The following is an 18,140-nucleotide window of genomic DNA, read 5'->3' as shown; positions in this document are numbered from 1 at the left end:
TATGACTATTGCTGTGTCTCAAGGTCATGTAATCATTTTTTACAGCCTTCTGACAAGCAAAGTCAATGGGGAAACCAGATTCACTTAACAACCGTGTTATTAACTTATCAACGGTAGTGATTCACTTAACAACTATGGCAAGAAAACTCACTTAACAGATGTCTCATTAACAACAGAAATTTTGGGTTCAGTTGTGGCTGTAAGTCGAGGAGTACCTGTACTATGTTTTTCCATTTTGTTCTGTTGCAAGTAGTACTTCTTCAGGGTGATAGATTCTCCTCTCCAGGTTCATCTGGTTCTTGTTCCATTCTTGAAGACTCCGAGAGTACAAGAACATGGAAACTAGGATGAGTTCCAACAGTGCAGAATGTGTTGTGTGCACATTTTGGGTGTATATAAAATATTTTTATGAAGACAAACTCTTAGTCCTTAATCACAGTATGTAATTTTACAGTCTGTCAGCAATTTTTGTCTTTAAGATTTTAATTATTTTAACTCCCACATATTTTATATAATCATTTGTTTCATTAAATTTATTACAAGTAGTCTTCAATTTACGAACACATTTGGGGCTGGAATTTCTGTTACTATGTAGTGTGGTCATTAAGTGAATTGTATCTGATTTTATTATCTTTTTTGTTGCTGTCATTAAGCAGATAATCATAGTCATAAATGAAAAGGGCTTTTGCTCCATTGACTTTGCTTGTCAAAAGCCCCTGGGAAGGTTGCAAATGTGACACTGCAACCATCATAAGTATATACCAGTTGCCAAACACCTAAGTTTTGATCGTGTGATTGTGGGATGCTGCAACAGTCGTAGCAATAGCACTTAGACTTAGATACAGCTTCACGGTGCTTTATAGCCCTCTTTAAGCAGTTTATAGAGTCAGCATATTGCCCCCAACAATCTGGGTCATTTTTACAACTTCGGAAGGATGGATGGATGGCTGAGTCAAACTTGAGCCGGTCAGGATTGAGGGAATCGAACTCCTGGCAATGTGAGCAGAGTTAGCCTGCAGTACTGCATTCTAACCACCGCGCCACCTCGGCTCTCGTAAGTGCGAGAACTGGTCATAAGTCACTTTTTTCAGCACTGTGTATGCGTTGAGTCATCTATTACTTGGGACAGGACCATGGGGGCAATGAATTGTTCATTGGTTTTGGGGTGAAGTACCACCAGTACGCTGACGACACCCAGCTGTACATCTCCACCCCAGACCATCCCAACGATGCCCTTGAAGTGATGTCCCGGTGCCTGAAGGCCGTGCGGATCTGGATGGGGAGGAATAGGCTCAGGCTCAACCCATCCAAGACCGAGTGGCTGTGGTTTCCGACGTCCCGATATAGTCAGTTGGTGCCATCACTGACTATTGGGGGCGAATCATTGGCCCCCATGGAGAGGGCGCGCAACTTGGGCGTCCTCCTGGATTCACGGCTGTCTTTAGAAGAGCACTTGACGGCCATGACCGGGAGGATTTTTCATCAGGTTCGTCAGTTGCGTCCCTTTCTGGATTGGGGCTCCTTACACACAGTCACTCATGCCCTCGTCACCTCCCGCCTGGACTATTGCAACACTCTCTATGGGGCTCCCCTTGAGGAGCACCCGGAGGCTCCAACTGGCGCAGAGTGCGGCCGCGTGGGTGGTAATGGGAGCGACATGGTGTTCCCACGTAACACCCCTCCTGCGTGAGCTGCACTGGCTCCCGGTGGTCTTCCGGGTGCGCTTCAAGGTTTTGGTTACCACCTTTAAAGGTGGTAGGCTTGGGTACTTGTGGGACCGCCTACTACCACCAATAGCCTCCCACCGGCCAGTACGCTCCCATAGAGAGGGGCTCCTCCGGGTGCCGTCGGCCAAACAATGCCGACTGGTGGCCCCCAGGGAGAGAGCCTTTTCTGTGGGGGCACCAACTATCTGGAACGAGCTTCCCCCGGAGATACGGAGGATCCCGGATCTGCGCACCTTCCACCGCGCTCTAAAGACCTTATTATTTCACCAGGCAGGCCTGGCCTAATTTTCTCCCTCTTTTATAAAAGATTTTTAATTTTTTAATATCTTTTAGTATTTTATATATTCAAATTTTAAAATTGGTTTTAAATAGTTTGGGGTTTTAATTTGTCTGGGCCAAAACTATTTAATTTGATTTTAATTCTACTTTTAAATTTTGTATGTATGTGTTTTATTGTTTGGCTGTGCACCGCCCTGAGTCCTTCGGGAGTAGGGCGGTATAGAAATCAAATCAAATCAAATAAATAAAATAAATAAAAATTGTTGAATTGTCCCAAATTCAGTATGACTAGGGGGCAGATTAAAGGACCATTAAGCCTCAGGGATCCCAAGGATCATCATCCTCAAGGACTCCACCACCAAAGTAGCCATGGATCCAGCAGCTCAAGCGGAGAGAGCAGTGGGGCAGATTTGTTACATTCCAGCAACCTGATGTTCAACAACAGCAGCCAGAACCCAAAGATCTGTTGACCTGGTCTTGTGTTGAATATTGAGAGCAAGACATCAGGATTACTCTCAGTGTCCTGGCATCTCTATGTGCAGCACCCTTCATGTGCCTACCATTTCTCCAACGCGCAGCTTGGAGAATCCAAAGCTTCGGGTAGTTCAGTAGTTAGGTAGCCTACACTGAGTGTGCTCCTTTAAGAGATTTCTCTTCAGACACGCCCACTTGCTCAACAGAGTCCCAGTTTAGTTCACTCAGTTGAGCCTGTGACACTGTCTGAAAATTTCTCTGGTTACTACTAAAACTATTCCAGAAGCTTTGGATTCTTCAAGAGTGTTTCCACACCAGTTCTCTTCTCTTCGACTAATTTTGCCGGGGGGTGAGTCTGCCTGCTGCTTCAGGCACGCTGTCAGGGACCTTTCGCTCTTACTGAAGCCCGGCCTATTATCAGCCCTCATTAATAGCCGCAGGCGTGTGGGTAGGTCCCCCGGCTTGCCGGCAATACCGCCCTCGCCGTCTGGACTGCAATTTGAATTTGGCGGCCTGAGATTGACGCCCTGCGCTCAGCGGCGTCTCTCTCTCTCTTCCCATTATTGACTTTGAGACTATCCTAGCGTCGGGATCACTTCTGAGTGATCGCACGCCTTGCCCTCGCGGAGATCGAGTTACAGCCCCCTCCACGGACGCCTGGATCATCGTGGCTGTCTTCGAGCGCCGGAACGCCCCTCCTGCGCCCCTTAATCGCCGGAGCGCTCGCCTGTATCTACCCAGCCGGGAAGTGCTTCTGAGCCTTCGGCTGATCTCCTGCAGGCATTACACCTTGCTCGGGGCTCTAGGCGGCGGCGCTTGGACTGTTTTAAAAGTGCGCGCCATTTTTAGCCGCCTCAGCGCTGGGAGCTGCGCTCAGCGGCAGCTCGCGCTCTTTGGCTTTCCCCTCCCCACAAGAAGCCTCCTTTCCTCATCGATCTCTCGACCGGCCAATTCATCGGCCTCTCAAGGATATTAAAAGAAACAGCCCTTCTAACTGTTACTGTCGCCCTCGTTCTGCAGCCCTGACTGGCGCCATTCCCTTTACCCTAAGGGAAAGGGATTCAACGGCTGTGAATTTCTGCCTGGCAACTAGCTCACGCATGCGCAGTTGACTCCTAGAGGAAAAATTTTTTTCTTCTGCTGCCATTTGTGACCTAACTAGCTTGTCTCTCTGGAGCAATCGGCTAGTTTCACTACTTCTCCACCCCCCCCCCCCGCCCTCCTCTACTCCTGGACTTACCTGACTAGCCCTTTGGCTCTGTATATTTGATCCGTCGATCCTCAATTTTTTCCTATAAAAAAAAAAAAAAAAAAAATCAAACTATATATATTTGTATCCGTCTACATAACCACAAATATTAAATACTTACTTGGAATTACTCTTCATCCTTTCTGAATATAAAAAAAAAAAAAAAAAAAAAAAGGGACAAATAAGGAAGCAAGAGATCCCAACATGGCGGAACGTGATCTCTCGTCAGAACTTGAGGACAACAACAGCTCTCCCGAGCGCCTTCGCGAACAGTCCAAGCAACGTAAAAGGTCCCGAAAACATGCTTCACATTCGTCCTCGTCTGCTGCTCCTAAAAAGACCAAACATTCGTCAGCTGCGGACAAGGATGCCTCCAGGAGGCACAAGGCCCTGGAGCGTCAGTTTGAGAAGGCGCGCAGCCAGTCAACACAGGCTGCATTCGCACACTTACCAGTCCCACTCTCGCCGGCGGCTGAAGCTCCTGTCCAGCCCGTCCATCATGCTGTTCAGCAGCCCTTACCACTGTTGCATCAGACGCCGGGCATGGAAGATGTCCCTGAGGCGTTTTCGGCCCACTGCACAGAACCGGTGGACCTCTCGCGCAACACCACTCTTTCTCGGCGGTCTCAGCCAGAGGCAACCTTTACTCCCACTGCTGCGGGATTGCGCACCACGGAGCCAGCCCCTCCGCCCTTTCAGTATGACATTCAGCAGATCATCTCTGACACGGTTACCAAGACACTGGCAGCAACTTCTCAACATGCTGCACCATATGGGGCTTGGCCTCAGCCACGTTTTCCTCCTCCTCCTCCTCTGGCCCGGGTCTCTCAACAGGCCCCTATCCAGTATCAGGCTATGTCGCATGGGTCTGACCCGTATCTGGACCATGGTCACCGCGAGGAGTCGTCTTCGGAGGAGGGAGAGTGCGACCCCTCGGATATGGACTTATCTGATGACGCCGATATGCCACCCGAAAAGCCAGCCTTCTCTGGACTCTTTAGACCCTCGTTATTCAAGTCACTCCTGCATAAGGCCAAGTTGGCCACGAATATGGCTGACCCAGCCCCTCAGGTGGATCAGCCTGGTCCTTCTCAACAACATGAGGCTTTATTTACGGCGCCTAAGGCAGAAGCGGACTTTATTCCATGTCCACAGCTCTTTTCTGAGGTGGTCCAGCGATCCTGGTCCACGCCTTCCTCCTTGCCCGCCCCTTCGGGGCTAGACAAGAAACTTTATTGTTCGGCGCCTAGTCTCCAGGACCTTCTTCAGTTACCAATAGTAGACGCACCAGTGGCAAATCTAACGGCTTCCTCGGTAATTTCCAATGATGTCGCCGACGGCTTGCGCTCCGAGGATCGGAAAGCCGAGTTTACCTTCCGGCGTACACACAATGCGGCCGCCTGGGCGGTTAGGGCAGCCACCTCGGCTTCCTTCTTCAGCCGTGCCTGCTTAATCTGGCTACGCCAGCTTCACGAGCGCCTTCCGCCCGCGGATTCACGCCTCCGCCAAGATGTCAACAAACTGGTGGCGGCTACTGAATATACGGCGGACGCTTCGCTCAATGCCGCAAAGTTCGCTTCGCGCGCCCTGGTGTCATCCGTCACATCTCGCCGTTTATTATGGCTTAAGAATTGGAGAGCGGATGCCAAGTCTAGATGGCGCCTCGCTTCGACTCCGTATAAAGGTTCCCGCCTTTTTGGAGAATCCTTAGACCCCATCCTTGTCGAGGACAAGGATAAACGAAAGGTAATGCCATCCTCCTATAAAAGGGCAGACCGTAAACCATCGTCCTACTCCACCAGGCAGCCCTTTCGGAACGACGCCGGACCTTCGGGGTCCTTCTCCTCAAGGCACTATTCTCAAGGCTTCGACCGTGCCTTCGATAGACCCTCCTTCAGAGACCGTGGTCGAAAGGCCCCAGCACCCAAACGGCCCTTTCGAGGTACGGGATCCCGTAACTTTAGAAGAGGAAAGTGACTACATCCATCTTCCCATTGGCGGCCGTCTAACTCATTTTCTTCCCCAGTGGGAGATCTCGACAACGGACGCCTGGGTGCTCCAGACAATTCGTCTGGGCCTTACCCTGGAGTTTCGCTCCAGACCTCCCTCACACTTTGTCCAATGCCCTATTTCTCCCAACCTGGACAAGCGCCAGCTCATGGAGGCAGAAATCCATCACCTGCTTCAAATTCAAGCCATCGAACCGGTTCCCCACCATCATCGCGGGACCGGCTTCTATTCGATTTTCTTCCTGGTCCCCAAATCGTCCGGGGGTCACAGGGGCATCCTAGACCTCAAGAGGCTGAACGAATTTATCGTATACCATCAGTTCAAAATGGAGTCCCTCCGATCGATTCTGGCTTCCATTCGACCATCGGACTGGATGACCTCTATCGATTTGAAAGAAGCGTATCTCCACGTACCAATACGGCTGTCCCATCGTCGTTTTCTACGCTTTGCCTACAACAACAGGCATTACCAATACAGAGCAATGCCCTTCGGCCTCTCCTCCGCCCCAAGGACCTTTACGAAGCTCCTGGCAGCAGTGGCGGCCCATCTTCGTCAACATCCGGTACGGCTCCACTGCTACTTGGACGACATTCTAGTGCTCTCCCCCTCCCCGGTCCGGGCTTCTCGAGACCTGGAAGTGGTGTGTCGCTGCCTTCGTCATCATGGCTTCTCCCTCAACATCCCGAAGAGCCAGTTGCAGCCCACTACTCATATTCTTCACCTCGGGACAGTAATAGACTCAGTACAGGGCCAGGTGTTCCTGTCACCGGATCGGTGCTCCAGTCTCCAGTCCTTAGCCCTTCAGGTCTTTTCCTCGCGAAGGGTGACCTTGCTGCTCCTGTCCCGCCTGCTCGGCAAAATGATTTCCTGCCTGTCTGTCGTCCCTTGGGCGAGATTCCATTCACGCCAGCTCCAATGGTTCCTCCTCCCCTTTCAGAGAGCCAGGAGAAGCAACTCTTCCACACACGTTTCCCTCCCGCCGGAGGTCTCAAGGTCTCTCCTCTGGTGGTCCTCCCAGAGCCTACATCAGGGCAGCTACTTCCAGAATCTACAGCGCCTGATAGTAACAACGGACGCCAGCCTGACAGGATGGGGAGGTCATCTTTTATCCCACGTTGCCCAGGGAACGTGGTCAGCAGAGGAGAGCCTCAACGGGATCAATTGGTTGGAACTCCGTGCGATCCGCCTCTCCCTCCAACGGTTCCAGCGGATTGTGTCGGGGCACCATGTCCTGATACGCACGGACAATGTAACAGCAAAGGCGCACGTGAACCGCCAGGGGGGGACTCGCTCGGGTCCATTGATGGAGGAAACGACCCTACTGCTGATCTGGGCGGAGACGCACGTCCTGTCCCTTGTGGCGGAGCACATCGCCGGGACCACGAACATCACAGCGGACTGGCTCAGCAGGCAACACTTGGACCACGCCGAGTGGCGACTTCACCCAGATCTGTTCGCCGAGATCGTCCGCAGATTCGGCACGCCTCTAATCGATCTATTTGCCAGCCGCGACAACACTCACCTCCCCAGGTTCTTCTCCCGGTACCAGTGCCCTCAGGCGGAGGGAGTCGACGCCCTCGCCTCTCCCTGGCCCAGGGGTCTCCTCTATGCCTTTCCCCCTCTACCGCTCCTTCCTCGTCTGATCCGCAGGATAATAGCAGACAGGGCAGACGTCGTTCTGGTCGCACCCCACTGGCCTCGGAGGTCCTGGTTTGCGGATCTGCTGGACCTGTCGGTGGCTCGGCCGTGGAGAATTCCAGGGGACAGGATCATCCTCAGCCAGGGGGTCATTCTGCACCCAGACCCGCAATGGTTGCAGTTGACCGCCTGGCGCTTGAACGGATCTTGCTAAGGAGAGCCAACGTGCCTAGCAATGCGATCCCCACGATTCAGGCGTCACGTCGGCCGTCAACATGCCGCATTTATAACGCAACCTGGAACTCCTTCTGCTCCTGGTGTGCTAGATCCCACCTAGATCCAACGTCTGCTTCTGTCCCCGAAGTGCTGGGATTCCTTCAGCGGGGCATGGACAAGCACCTTGCGCCTAACACTCTTCGTCGCCAAGTTGCTGCACTTAGTACGGTCCTTTCGACTTCTGCAAAGCTTCCTCTCTCCCAGGACCCGACGATTCGCGACTTTCTGCGAGGGGCATCCAACCTGCGCCCTCCGGTTATACATCGATACCCGACCTGGGATTTGACTCTGGTCCTTCAGGCCCTCATGCATCCTCCATTTGAGCCTCTCGCCTCCATTAGCCTCCGCTTTCTGACTCTTAAGGTGGCGTTTCTGGTCGCGATTACTTCGGCTCGCCGTGTATCCGAACTAGCTGCACTGTCTGTGAGAAGCGACCTTTGTATCTTCCATGCAAATCGCGTGGTACTAAGACTAGACCCCTCATTCCTGCCTAAAGTAAATTCCACATTCCATCGAGCCCAGGAATTAATCCTTCCGGACTTCTGCCCCGATCCTCGACATCCTCGGGAAGCAGACTGGCACCTGCTAGATGTCCGACGGGCCCTGCGCAGGTATATTAAACGAACACAGCATTTCCGGAAATCAGAATCGCTCTTCGTTTCCTTTCTGCCCTCCTCCATGGGCCGGAAGGTATCCTCCACAACCATTGGGAGGTGGATTAAGTCCTGCATCTCCAAGGCTTATTCAGCTCGGAACAGACCAATTCCGCAGAGGATTCTTCCACATTCTACCAGGAGCGCCGCCACAACGGCCGCCTGGGCCACTAATGCCTCCATCTCTGACATCTGCAGAGCGGCCACCTGGTCATCCTTGAATCCCTTCATCCGACACTACAAGGTGGACTCCTTTGCCTCGGCGGAGGCATCCTTCGGCCGTCGGGTGCTCCAAGCTGTATGCAACTCTTCAGACGATGCGCAGCAGCCAGCCACCCTCCCTGTATAAACTTGCTTGGGTAAATCCCGAAGCTTTGGATTCTCCAAGCTGCGCGTTGGAGAACGGACGTTGCTTACCTGAACGTCCCTTCTCGACGCGCAGCTGGAGAATCCAACCCACCCAGCCTGGCTGCTGAACCTTTCTTCTTTACGCTCTACTGCTCCTTACTTCGTGAACAAAACTGGGACTCTGTTGAGCAAGTGGGCGTGTCTGAAGAGAAATCTCTTAAAGGAGCACACTCAGTGTAGGCTACCTAACTACTGAACTACCCGAAGCTTTGGATTCTCCAGCTGCGCGTCGAGAAGGGACGTTCAGGTAAGCAACGTCCGATCTATCTCTGCCCATCATGGAACCAATAATGGCCTCTACCATCATAATCCATTCCCTCTTTGAGTTTTTTATCCTAGCCTATTAAACCATCCTGTAACACCCAAGGACAGTTACCCAAACAAGCACTAAGCACACAAGAACTACCCATCCTTCACCCACTCATCCCTGCATTTGCTAGATCTTGTGGTCCCTCTGCCCACAGCATTCTGCATCTGGAGCACCTGAACCTCCCAGAGAGTTCACATAGCCTTGGTGAGCCCTCCACCCACCCACCCCAACTGAGGTAAATGGTCACCTAAACATCAACCGAAGTCCAGGAGGCATACGTACAGTAGAGGACATCTTAGGCCTTGCCGAGCCTCTGATGTCTTCTTCTCTGCCATCCTCTCATTCTGCAGCACTGCTATTTTAAGCTGACTTCAGGAGTGCATTGCTTCTGGTCAGCTTCATGATGTCGTCGCATCTCTTATCACCCTCTGCAGCTGCATTCCAGCCTAGAATAGAATCAATTTCAATAGAAGACTGTAGAAACTTTCTCAATTTTTTTTTTTTTTATTTCTTAGAAGTTGAAAACCCTACAAAATAACATCATCCTGAAGGCAGATGTAAATGAGGGTAGAAAAATGATGTAGCCAGTATAAATTAAGTAAAAAAAGTAAGCTTGTATTGTCTGGAATGGTAAACAGATTCTCAACAGAGTGTGTGTGTGTGTGTGTGTGTGTGTGTGTGTGTGTGTGTGTGTGTTGGAAGTGCTGCTATCATGTTTTCTTGACTTGTCTGCATCTGTATTTTCATTCCTTTAACGATCATAACTTTTTTGTTCCACACATTTTTATTTTTCAGACATGAAATAAAAATATAGTTTTGTTCTTAGCTTACAATAGGATTTATTCCTTTATTCTCTTGCCTCTTGTTTGTTCTTAGTGTAAAAGTTTGGTTTAAATAATGTTATAAGCTTCTTTGGAGAGCGTTTTTTGGACAAATATAAAACTGTAAAAGGTTTTTTTTTTTAAAAGAACTTTTCTTTCTTCCAGGTGGTTCAGATTATGGAGCAACTGGAGAGGATGCCCTAATTAGGATCCAAAGGCTGATGGCTGAAGGTGGCATGACTGCTGTCGTTCAACGAGAGCAAAGCACTACCATGGCATCCATGGGTGGTTTTGGCAACAACATAATTGTGAGTCACCGGATCCACCGCAGCTCTCAGACTGGCACTGAATCCACTGGGATAGAAGGAGGCTCGACTCAACCATCGACTTCACAGGAGCTGATAACGGAGCTAGAGGGACGGACCCTTTCTGAGTCCATGCAGGTGACAGAACGTGGCCTGAGCCCACAGACATCATCTAGTGAGATTGAGGGAGAAACTAATGGGCAAAGCCTATCAGAGCAAGCTCACTCCTCAATGGACACTGAGGGACCAGTCGAGTATAGTGATCTAACTAATAATAACCATCTTCCTGACAATACCAATTTCTATAGTAATGAGAGCACCAATGGAGAGTCTCGGAACAGGTAGAGATGAATTGGTGCTACCCTCGTACTGCTAAGCAAAGACTTGTACCTCACGGCTGACCAGGAACTGAAGGAGTAGGGGAATTTTGGCTCTGACCAGATGCTGATAATTCAGTGGGCATTGATATGCAGGGGTGGGATTTTAGAGGGAAACCATAACTTGTATGGGAGAATTCTTGAAGAGGTTTTATTCTGTGTCTTAGCTTCCCACATCTGTTTTGCTGCACATTTTCTACAATAGTTGTAATAAACCTTGATATTCAGCTGAGCCTTATGTAAATTTCTCAGCTCACTGGCTACAGGAATTCATTAAGCTTTGTCCTAACCCCGCAGTGCTTTTAATGCTACTCTTTTTTTTAATTTAATTTTATTTTTTTAAAAAGTGCTTTCCCCTTCTTGACCTACCAACTAATTGGATTAGGGAGACTTGAGTCTCTTCCTTTGGAGACCTTCAATTTTATTGAATTGTGTATATATCTTAAATGCTACTGTGGAGGAAATTTGCACCTAGATTCTACAACTAGAGTGGCTCCATTTTCCAATCCAGAGCTTTATCTCATGCCACACTGCTTGCAAGCACTAGAAAACTCTTCAGAAGTTCAGAATTTGGATGGCTTGAACGAATGTAGGCTGGATAAGGCACATCAGTGTTTTCCAGGACTCTGTTCCACTCTTCTTTCCAGCTCAGAACTAAAGATAGGAGAGCAGTGCTTGGGCGTCTCAATTTTTTTCATGCTCAGGAACCTCTCAGGAGTGTGGGCCTTTTGTTTTCAGAATATCTAATTTGTATGCAAGCAGAACTTTTACAAGGGCTGCTGTGGGTGGGGCAACCTATAGTTGTAAAGCATGTGGGTAGGGTGGGAACCATTCCCCCAAAAAGATGGCACTTATTACAGATATTGCCCAAGGCTTAGCAACTCTTGCTGTGCCAATCGTAGCATATTGTAATTCAATCTGGTGAAATTTGGCAGGATCATGGTGCCATGGCCAGGTTGCACTTCCCTGTTAGGGGTAGGATGTGGGGTGGGAGAGAGGGGTTAGCTCCATGTCAGGGCGTGAGTTATGTGTCTGTGATGTAAGGTGTTGCATGTGAAACCTTGACCTTGTACATGTAGTTTCTAGTGGAGAAATCAAGGCTCTGATACTTTTTTTTTTTGTTTCTAGTCAACAATGTGATTTTCCTTTTCATTTGTAACTCTCCATCCCAGTGAGCTTGTAGCAGGAAGGTGGGGGAGAGTGTGTGCTAATGAGGGAAACACCAAAGATCAACGTCATTAAAATATGACAGACCCTTCTTTCGTCTCCTGTCTTCTTTTCTCGATCAAGTACAATGTCTGTTTTTTGGCGGGGGGAGTCTTTCTGTTTGATTGCTTTATTCCACAAAAGTCCCCTACCCTGAAATCTTGTCAGTTCCAGAAGAATCAGAAAAGCATGAAAAGGTTTTTATCTATTTAGTGCATAATTCTTGACTCTTCTGGTATTATTATTATTACTACTACAATTATAGCTCTTGGCTGCTGGAAGAAAAGGAAAAGAAAAAAAAAAACCAACTGGTTAAACTGTTAGTTCAATGAAATGATTTTTTTTCCTGATGCATCTAACAAATTGTTATGCAGCACCTGCCAGAGGTTTTCCTCCCAATATGCATGTCTCTGTATTGTCAGTACCACAAGCAAGTGACAATAAATAAAGCCCATTGTTAAGCAGCTCTTATGCTCACAGTCAGAAAACTCTGTTAGAGAACATTAAGCAAATGTTGCCTTAAATCACAGCATGGAGATAAACTTTAAATCAAATCAGCTGGCTGCAAGTCCTCATCAAAGTGTTAATGAAGCACTAAAAAGTGCCCTGTGATGGCTTGTACTTCAGAGCTACAGGAGCTTGATTATGGAATTCCTCTCTTTAGTTTTAGAACATGTTTTTACATCAGAAGAAACTAAACCCAGAATCTATAACTGCCTCACTAGAGTGGAGGAGTACCTATCTCTATGAGAGAAAATGAGGAGAGGATTACAGATTTTGCAACATGATGCTTTAAAAAATAGCTTTTCTCCAAGGATTCCATCCAGAAATCTTGCAGAAAATTACTACGAGTTATGAATTACATTTTGTTGACTGATAAGGCCAAGCGTTTCAGGTTTATATCATACGTCTTTCCCATATTTTTCTGGTATAATTATTTGTTCTGTTTATACATCATACTCAATCCCAAAGACTCAAGATGGCTTTCAGGAAAAAAAAGTAATGGAACAAACTTAAAACACTCTCTAGTCCAATTCTTCAAACTTCACATCTACAATATATGCCCCAAGTGCTTCTTAGAATAAAACTGTTAATGGAAAAAAAAAAACCTCCAAAAACAAAACAAGATATATTTAGCTTTGGCTGTTCCAGAGTGCCAATATCAATATGGAAATAAATTGATTACAATTCCTTACCATCTTAATCTCTTGTATGGTGGGGTTCCTAAGCATCTCCTCTTGGGAAACAGTCATTGAATGGATTGAATCTAGTTGGGACAGAGAGTCCTGAAGGTAAGTGGAATCTAAACTATTTAGGACTTCATAAGGAAGCAACTAGCACTCACAATTAGATTCATAAGCGCAACACTGTTGAAATGGTCTGTTGTCAGCCAGGCCTCCGTATTCTGGACTATCTGCAGTCTCCAAATCAGCTTCCAGGGGATGCCCATGTAAAAGGCCTGTACATCACTCTCTGTGATAAAAGCTTCCCAGTCCAAATAGAGCAATGAATGATGCACCAGACCAAACTGGGATTAGGCTTTCTTGGTCTTGGCTGCTGCTGTGAGTCAAGGAAAATTCCCAAATCGTGGACCTTTGCCTTCAACATAGCAACAGAAGTGAGGAATGAATATGAGAACTGTATTTTTTGACTTTTTTGTGGTGTTTGTGGTGTTTTGTATTTTTTGTGGTGTTTGTACAGGCCACACTGGATGCATCAACTACATGTTTACTGCTGGGGATACAAAACAAGGCAATTGTGGAATAAATTCATTAAAAAGTTATACTTTTATAATTTTGGGAAACATACCACATGGAAAGGGTGGTACATTAATGCAAATGAAGTATTCTATGGTCTGATGCCTTCAATGTCTGGCAGTGCTTGAATTATATGGATGACAAAATCCTCCTTAGCTATTTAAGCAGAACACCGTGTTTCCCCGAAAATAAGACCCTGTCTTATATTTTTTTGAACCCTGAAATAAGCAATTGGCCTTATTTTCGGGGAGGTCTTATTTTGGGGTGGGTGGAGCAAGATGGAGCTCCTCTTGTCGTCTTACCTGATTTCCAGCTCAGCGTTTAAATATTCTTGGGGAGGACTTATTTCCGGGGGGGGGAGGCTTATTTTAGCACATGCGTTCAAAAGCCCGATTGGGCTTATTATCAGGGGATGTCTTATTTTTGGGGAAACGGTATAATAAAACCATAATTTGACTACAACTGGAATCAGGGTAGTACTGGAATTTCTTAAGCCTTTCTATCTATACTCAATCAGGTCAATACAAGCATTCATGTTTGAGTTAAGCATTTTGTCTTGTAGTTACACCTATAATATACTACTCTACCCTATATTAATACCCTCATTTCTGGGAACCATTGAAAACTAGTCTAAGTTTCCTGAGTAGCCCACATCATCATCTCCATAATTTATCCTTGGATTGATACCACAGAAGTTGAATTACCCTGTTTCCCCGAAAATAAGACATCCCCTGATAATAAGCCCTATCGGGCTTTTGAGCGCATGTGCTAAAATAAGCCTCCCCAAAAAAATAAACCCTCCCTGAAAATATTTAAATGCAGAGCTGGAAATCAGGTAAGACAGCAAGAGGAGCCCCATCTTGCTCCACGCATCTCAAAATAATAAGACCTCCCTGAAAATAAGGCCAAGCGCTTATTTCGGGGTTCAAAAAAATATAAGACAGGGTCTTATTTTCGGGGAAATATGGTAGTACCACAAAAGGATGGAGAACGCTGCATGAAAAATTAGAAGTAACTTTGGATTATTTACTCATCTATATAGCTGCCCTTTTAACCAAAAGCAACTGGGCAGTATACAATTACTTGAAGTCTGACAGCTGCATATTTTTTTTGAAATGCACAATTTTTGAGAGAGTATTGATTTGTTGACATAATATTTGAAACTGCCCTGGTAAACTGGATCATGGACAAACCTGTGAATATTGCTAGTCTCCCCAGGTGGCAATGAAATGAGGTAACTTCCTTTTAAATGCAGAAAGCAAACTAGTACCTGAGAGCTCTTGTATACTCAGCCATCTGTTAGTTATCTTTTTAAAAGCCATGGATCAAGAGAAAAGGGTACTGCAAAAGATAGTGCCAATGAACTATTAAAAAAAAAACCCTTGGTAAAGTATCTCATAAAAGACAGATTTAAGAAAACAGCCGCAAGTAGGTTAGAGGAAAGGCTCTTTTGTGGATTTTAAATCTGGTTGTGATAGAAATGGAGTCAATTCTCACTGAGAAAGGTTAATCAATCTGAACCCTATGTTATTTAAATTAGGGGCAAGAAATCTCTTTAACTGGTGCAGAATGCGGCTACACAGATGATAAAATGGTGCTAGATACACAGCACATGTATAACACCATTTTTGTGCGAGCTGCATTGGTTACTGGTATGTTTCTGGGTGCAATTCAAGGTGCTGGACACTATCTTTAAAGCTCTGCATGACTTGGGACTGGATTACCTGAGGGATCGTCTTTTTCCAAGAATCTCTAGCCAGGTCAAGCAGAATTGGCATGCTGCAGATCCTATCAGCCAGGGTGTCAGTTGGCAGGGACCAGAAATCAAACCTTTTCCTCAGTGGCTCCTGCTCTATGGAACACCCTCCTTTTGGAGATCAAAATAGCCCCAACCCTGTTAGTGTTTTGTAAGACCCTAAAAACCTGACTATGTTCCCATCCCTGGGGGGCTGAATGTGTTAAGGACCTGCTGTATTGCTAAATAGCCAAGTGTATTGCTCCTATGTATATTTAATCTGGATGATTTATTTTTATTGTTTTAAAATGTTTTTAATATTTGAACCAGGGGTGAAATTCTCCCAGTTTGGACCGGATCACCCAATCCGGTAGCGATAGCGGCGGGTGGTTCAGAGAACCGGTAGCAAAAATCCCTGCACTCCCCCCACATGCCCAGCTGAGCCATGCAATCATCAGAGGCTTTTTTTTTTAACTTTTAAAAGCATTTTTTCGGCCGAAGAGGTTGTAGGGAAAAAAATGCCTTTAAAAGCCTCTGGCGATCCCAGCTGAGTTGCCTGATCGTCAGAGGCTCCTAAAAGCATTTTTTTCTGCAACCTCTTAAGGCTGTAGAAAAAATGCTTTTAAAAGTAAAAAAAAAAAAAAAAGGTGGCCACACCCACCCAGTCACATTACCCCCACCACCAAGCCACGCCCACAGAACCGGTAGTAACAAATTTTAGATTTCACCCCTGATTTGAACTCTTAATATATATTTACAATATGAATTGTAAGCTGCTCAGAATCATTGACTGAGATGGGTGTCTATAGAAATTGAATGAATGAATGAATGAATAAACAGACAAACAAATTTGCTAATCCCTTGAAATAATCTAAACTATTCAAAACAAAGAGCGAACTGGAAAATGGAAGCTAGAGCAAGAACATGGCTGACAGTTGCAAAAGATTGAAAAGTATGTTGTAAGTTAAAAAATTATTAGAGCTGTTATAGCATAAGTCTGGTAGAACCTCAAAGGGAAATGGTAGATGGTCAAAGAACAGCCTTAGGAGCCATATTTTCAATACTGCATTCTTCTGGGGGAGGGGAGAGAATAGGAGAAAATAAAGACTGAAAAAACACTTCTGCTTATTATTGCAGCTCTCACATCATCCTTGAAATTTAGGTTTGTTTTATTTATTTTCTAGTTAATACTAATCTAGAATAAAGGGAAAGCAAATACCCAGTATTGGAATGCTGATGATGGACAGAATATTGCTGAGCCAAAAAAAGTAGACGTCATGCAACTTCTGAACAAAATAAATAAATAGCTAAATAAATCATGTACAACGTGTTTTTATTCTCAGAACTGTAAGGGTAGTCCTCTACAGCAGCAATGGCAGATTGCTAGGAAGCACCCCATGGAGTGAGCTAAATCACGATGTAGCCCAAAGGCCTGTTTCACTTTCTGTATTGAATTTTTCCTGAGCCTGCCAATGGAATCACTTCCATGTAGGAGCCCATTTAGTGCAGGGGTTAAGGTGCTGAACTAGAAACCGGGAGGGTGAATTCTAGTCCTCTCTTGGTATGAAAGCCAGCTGGCTGATTTTGGGTCAGTCACCCTCAGCCCAGCCCACCTCACAGATGGCAGTTGTGAGGAAAACAGGATGTGGGAACATTATGTATCTCTCAAGTTGTACCAAAAGACAGAAATAAATCTAATAAGTTCAGGATATAAGAATAATACCCTCTTGTGTATTTCAACTTTTTCCTGCGAAAAAAATGGAGGGAAAGTCTATTCTGACTCAGTTCAGCTTCCTTTACATCTGAGAACAATGCAGTACCTTTGGCTTCTCTTAGCTTTAAGACTGCAAATCCTTCCTTCTTTCATTTCCTACTGAAGCATTTGCCATTTCCATTATCTGCTTTTTGAGCTATTGCAATGCTTCAGGGGAAAACAGAAATGGATCTTCACCTCTGTTCCCAAAGAAAAGCATGCAGAGGAATGAAGCTAGCTCTAATGGGTGAAGGAATTTTTTTTGGTGGGAAAATTGGAGCACTTCTAAAAATCAGTCGTTTGTCTTTTGCATGGGTTTGGGAGTCCCTTCCTTCAAGGGATCATCTGCAATCCATGGAAGGAGACAGTGGCCATTCTGGAGAAGGGTAAAGGCCAGATCTGCCGGGTTGCCCTGGGGTGAGGCTGATGGAAGCAGCAGCCAGCCTCGGAGCAGCTGCTCTCCTCACTTAGTCACAATCTGTCAGCACAGTGTTCTGCAACAGGAAAAGGCATATTAATTAAAGCTTGCCATGTGGTGAGCTGTCCTAGCTTTAATTGGGATCTCAGTGCACAGCATGTAAATGTCATTCTCATCCCGAATCTGAGCAAAGGGAGTACGGTGCAGAGAGGGAGAGCACGGGTACGAAGGAGGCTTGGCCTTTGATTTCCAGCCCTTGCCCTATGAGATGCACACTCCCAATTACTGTCTCATAGTCCTTCCTTGTTTTTTTTCTCCATCCTCATCCCGCCCCCATCCCAAACTGGCAGAGAACTCTCCCCATCTCCCCCACCCTGCTGTCACTGCCAGGCATCCCTGTCTTGGTAATTGGGAGGGAGACTCATTAAAACATGTTCACTGCGTTCCAACAAATATACGTAAATGTTTCCCCACAGCATCCCTAGTTGAAAGCTCATCTCATCTGTTCTCTGCTACTTTCCCTTCACTACTGTTTGTTTTTCCTTTCAAGCGATTGTCGCTAGCATACAGCACATTCTGGAAGGAACAGCGCCCAATCTGGATTGCCTGGCACACCAGTGGTTTGTGATTTTCATACACTGGTGTCCTACCTGGGATGTCAATAAATAAATAAATAGGCACTATGGAAGGCCAAGCTCCCCAAATCATGGACAGAAGCATATATTACACTAATACCAAAAGAAG

General features: G+C 46.5%; 1 protein-coding gene across 2 annotated transcripts in view; it reads left to right on the top strand.

Annotated features, from left to right (window-relative positions):
• The window catches only part of AMBRA1 (autophagy and beclin 1 regulator 1), a 158,822-nt gene extending 147,037 nt beyond the window's left edge, over positions 1 to 11,785 (top strand). For both annotated transcript variants that reach the window (XM_070936292.1, XM_070936284.1), the window contains one exon: positions 10,011 to 11,785. In XM_070936292.1, coding sequence (XP_070792393.1) covers positions 10,011 to 10,495 — 485 coding nt within the window. In that variant the 3' untranslated portion in view covers positions 10,496 to 11,785. The remainder of the gene's footprint in view (positions 1 to 10,010) is intronic.
• The last annotated feature ends 6,355 nt before the right edge of the window (positions 11,786 to 18,140 follow it).

This window comes from Pituophis catenifer, unplaced genomic scaffold (genome assembly GCF_029215685.1).
Source record: "Pituophis catenifer annectens isolate HBS135680 unplaced genomic scaffold, rPitCat1.0.hap2 SCAF_1, whole genome shotgun sequence".
Taxonomy (NCBI): domain Eukaryota; kingdom Metazoa; phylum Chordata; class Lepidosauria; order Squamata; family Colubridae; genus Pituophis; species Pituophis catenifer.
This window is presented reverse-complemented; position numbering and strand designations above follow the sequence as displayed.